This window comes from Vigna umbellata, chromosome 1, assembly GCF_029865625.1.
Source record: "Vigna umbellata cultivar VRB3 chromosome 1, Vumbellata_1.0, whole genome shotgun sequence".
NCBI lineage: Eukaryota > Viridiplantae > Streptophyta > Magnoliopsida > Fabales > Fabaceae > Vigna > Vigna umbellata.
In genome coordinates this window covers 77158362-77162342 of record NC_142165.1, presented here as the reverse complement: position 1 = coordinate 77162342, position 3981 = coordinate 77158362, and the positions used below count along the sequence as shown (strand labels likewise).

The window sequence follows — 3981 nt, the reverse complement described above, 5'->3', positions numbered from 1 at the left end:
CATGTTGAACTCCTACTTGAACAAAATAAAAAACAAAGGACTTTGTTTTGATGAACTTCATTATGAATCTTGTTGAAATAAGATTTTTGAGAAAAAAAACTTTTTAACAAATCATATATAGCCCTCTTCATGAGTAAAATAAACTCCATGTAAACTCTTCCGAATGGAGTAGCTTGGTACCTTATTCTATAGGAAAATTTAGTTCCTGGATGCAGGAGACTCTAGAATCGGCTCAATGCTTAAAAGAAATTCTTAATCCGCGAATGACAATAATCTGAAATCATCGTGAATCTACCAAAATTGTAAACGGTGAAATAAATATAAGGCAACGCGAAAGCAAGAAGCACTTACATAGGTGTTGGAAAATTATTATCATATGAGGTACATGATAGAATAGTAATAAGTTGAAGATCTATAAAGAGTTTTTTTATCAGTTCAAACGTCTGCGTCTCGGAGCACGAGAATCTCCACTATCCACATCAGACAATCTTGAAGCATCATTCCTCCTCCTAGAAGAGGATGTTGACAAGGATACCATGGAATCAATCTCCACAGCAGTGTCCACTTGACTCTCTGAATTTATAACAGCGCCAATGCTTGAAAAAGAATCCCTGTCATCAACTGGAGGTGAAGGTTGTTCTTGGTTCCTAACAATTGCACTGCTACGGAAATAAGCCTCCAGTAACCTTTCAGCAGAAGTGAATGCTGAAATAGTAGAAAGCGTTGCTCTATGTGATTGTGTTCTTCGAAGCATATGAGATTGTTGCACCCTATTTCGGTTATCCCCTGCCTCAGCAGTATTATTAGTAGCATTATTCTGAGCAAAAGCCATCACATCCTCAGGGAGTGGTCCTAAATTCTGCTCTCTCCGAATCCCTCGAGCAGTCAAGAACCTACTTAGCAAGGAAGTAGTTCTCTCTGCAGTTTCACGGGCACCCTCCCCTTCATGTGGCTGAACAAAATCACGACTATGATCAATTCTACTCCCGATACGCCGAATCATCTCTTCCACAGGGACTGTAAATGCATTTCTCTGAATGGTTTGTCTCAGACTCTCAACCCTCCTTGCTTGGGGCCTGGGAGGGATCTTAAGAGCAGAATCCTCCTTGTGACCTCGGACAGTGTTCCCTCGGCCATATATTGGGGTAACACCTTTGAGAGTGACCTCTCCCTTGCAAACTGGACACTCTCTCGCATCTGAATGCAGATGCAACCACCTATACAGGCAAGGCCAACAAAACAAATGGCCACAACAAGTCACAACAGGATCCCTAGAGAGGTCCAAACAGATGTTACAATCAAAAAAGTCCCCATCAGTGCCACTACCCTTTTCAACATCATCCTTCTTCTGCAAGGCCTCGTCCTCTGCAACACCATTCACATTCTCACACGCCTTCGGCACCTCCTCCACTCTCTCTTCGGCCGCCACACTGCCTTCTCCAGCCTGTAAGGCAGTTCCATTTCCAGAATTGACCAGAAACTGGTTCAATTCCATGGAGATATTGTGAGCCTCAGGAGGTATATGAAAATGCCGCGCAGCTTCAGGTGGGATGTGGACATGAAGTTCAGGATGCGGTAGCGGAACATGCCGCCATCGCCACCGTTGCCGTGCCCTAAACCTCACAGCTTCGCTGATTCTCTGAAGAGGCTCTCCTATCCACTCATCCAAGTTCACAGCTTCATTGCTTATTGGGCCAGTTTCAGGCTCTGGGCCCGGACCCAGATTCAAATCAAGGTTCATTGCATCGGAGGACTCTTCCTCCATCGCAGTTTCAATCTCCAAGCTGGAAAGATGCTTCCTTTATTGCAAATTTCAATTGCAGGGAAAGGGAAACAACAAAGAAAAGGAAAGCGAAAACTTTTCCACCAAAAACCTCGAGTCCAACACAAATCCAAGAAACCCAGGTAAGAGGGGAAGTAGGGTGTCGAAATTAACAATCAGAAGAGAAAATCCCCAATCTTGAGACGAAATTGGGTGCAAACCCTAGCTTCATCGGAAACACGAAGGACCCCAGATCCAATACAGAGGGTTGACCATGATTGTCAGGCGAACCCATGGTGAATTACTCGAATTAAACTCGAAATGAAAGGAAGCTGCGTTTAAGTGTTGCAGATTAGGGTTAAGCAACTACAAGTTTACGAAAAAGAGACGGATGATTTTTTTGATACATGTAATAGAAAAGGAAAAAAAAAACAGATTGAAGGAAGAAAAGAGGGAAAATGGAAGAAGAGAGAAGAAGAAGAATTGAAAAGAAGATAGAAGACCTTGGAGGTAAGAGACGGTAGAATTAGGGTTGGATCATTGTGTTGTCGTCGGTTCGGTGCGGTGCGGTGCTTGCGGTTGGATCTAGTGAGAGAGAAAAATGGGGTTTAGAGGAAAGAGAAAATGGTTAGTGAGGAAGAAGAAGGTAGAAGAAGAACAACCTCACCTTCACCTGGTATGGTACGTATGTTGTTGTGTTTGTGGTGGTGATGAACGGTGTGATGAGGTAGAGGACGAGTGGGTTGTCTGTGATATTCCTACGCCGCTCGCTGCACCAAAGCGCTATCAGAGCCGTTCTTGCGATGAATCACAATGAAACAATTATCCGTCTCTCTTAGCCTAATTACCATTATTATCTCATTAAAAAACATAGATTTTTTTTAAAGACCACCACCATATCTCATTATGTCTCAACTATATTAAACTCGGACCATTGTAACAAAAATAAAATCTCTCTAACCTTTAAGGAAACTGTATTTCTAAATTTCAACATGAAATAATTAATTATTTTAAGTACTTATATAACATAAATCATCTCAGTGACTATTGACTATTAAAAATATAATAATAAATTGTTTTATCACGCTAATTAAATCTTGGCTCAATATCCCTGATGTCTTGATTTTCATTATGTGTTCGATTTGGTTTTAATTTTTTTTTTCTGTTTAATGTTGTCCTAAAGAATATAATTTTTGTTTAATTTAGTCCTTTTTGTAGATGACGTTTAAATCGTTAACGATTAATTGTCCAGCTGTGCATATCAGTTCTAATCTTCCTTGACTGAAACATGACGCAACCAATGAGAGACTACCACATGGCAGTCCCTTCCCCACCCAAAAAATTAAGATTTCTGAATGTAAGGGTAAAGACTTCCTTACGCCTACGCCGCCGTGAAAGGAAAATTGAATGAGTTTCGAAATGCAGGAGCGTCACGATGTGAATCTGGCTCGTGGTTGGTTGTCTGCGATTTGGTCACTTGCAGGTTTGAAGAGCAGCTTCGCGATGGCTGGAGAAGATGAAGATTGATGGAGAATGGTGCTTTTGCGGCAACGATTCTGCTCCAATTGGCTTTTTCGTTCTTTGTATTTCCCTTTGCAAGTTGAAGACTTGACGGAGAAGATGAGCTCGCGCATGGCTCGCTGTCTCGTTGCGGCCGTCATGGTTGTCGCAAGAAGATGTTGATGGCGATTCACGGTGGAGGAAGGGGAAGATGGTCATGGTGGTGTTTCTGGGTGGTTGCTGGATGGAGAAGATGAACATCGGTGGTGGCGGCGCGACCATCTGGTTAGGGTTTCGAAATGTTTGATGATGGAGGTGCGAAGATGGTGGCTGACCGGGAGCGTGGCGGCAGCGGTTAGGGTTAGGGGGAAATTAGGGTTTCTGGAGGTAGGAGATGATGGTGATGTGTCAAGGGTGATGTGTCACTTATTGCACGACTGGACAGTTGGCCGTTAACGATTTAAACGTCGTCTGCAAAAAAAACTAAATTGAACAAAAATTACATTCTTTTGGATAACATTGAATAGAAAAAAAAAACTAAGACCAAATCGAATACACTTGACGAAAATAAGGACCATGAGGGGTATTAAGCCTTAAATCGGGTTTTTATTTTATGAAACTTTTTTATTTTATACTAAATTTATGATTTAACAAATTTTTTTAAAATAAAAGTAATTATCATTTTTATAATTTTTTTTTAAAAAAGTAAAAGTTTGACA

At 41.3% G+C, this 3981-nt stretch overlaps 1 protein-coding gene across 5 annotated transcripts; it reads right to left on the bottom strand.

Annotated features, from left to right (window-relative positions):
• Nucleotides 1-300: 300 nt before the first annotated feature.
• LOC148206434 (uncharacterized) lies at nt 301-2590 on the bottom strand. 5 transcript variants are annotated; one of them, XM_088104299.1, is made up of 3 exons: nt 2430-2590; nt 2266-2347; nt 301-2128 (listed from the first exon to the last, which is right to left on the bottom strand). In XM_088104299.1, exon 3 carries the CDS (start codon nt 1763-1765, stop codon nt 431-433), a length of 1335 nt encoding a protein of 444 aa, XP_087960425.1. In that variant the 5' UTR covers nt 1766-2128; nt 2266-2347; nt 2430-2590; the 3' UTR covers nt 301-430. The 5 variants fall into 5 exon arrangements, with proteins under 5 accessions (XP_087960425.1, XP_087960424.1, XP_047160152.2 ...); XM_088104298.1 differs by having other exon boundaries at nt 301-2094; XM_047304196.2 differs by having other exon boundaries at nt 2425-2589.
• Nucleotides 2591-3981: the final 1391 nt, after the last annotated feature.

Coding starts and splice junctions, on each gene's coding strand:
- LOC148206434 (XM_088104299.1), bottom strand. CDS start 1,765: ATGGAGGAAGAGTCCTCCGATGCAATGAACCTTGATTTGAATCTGGGT.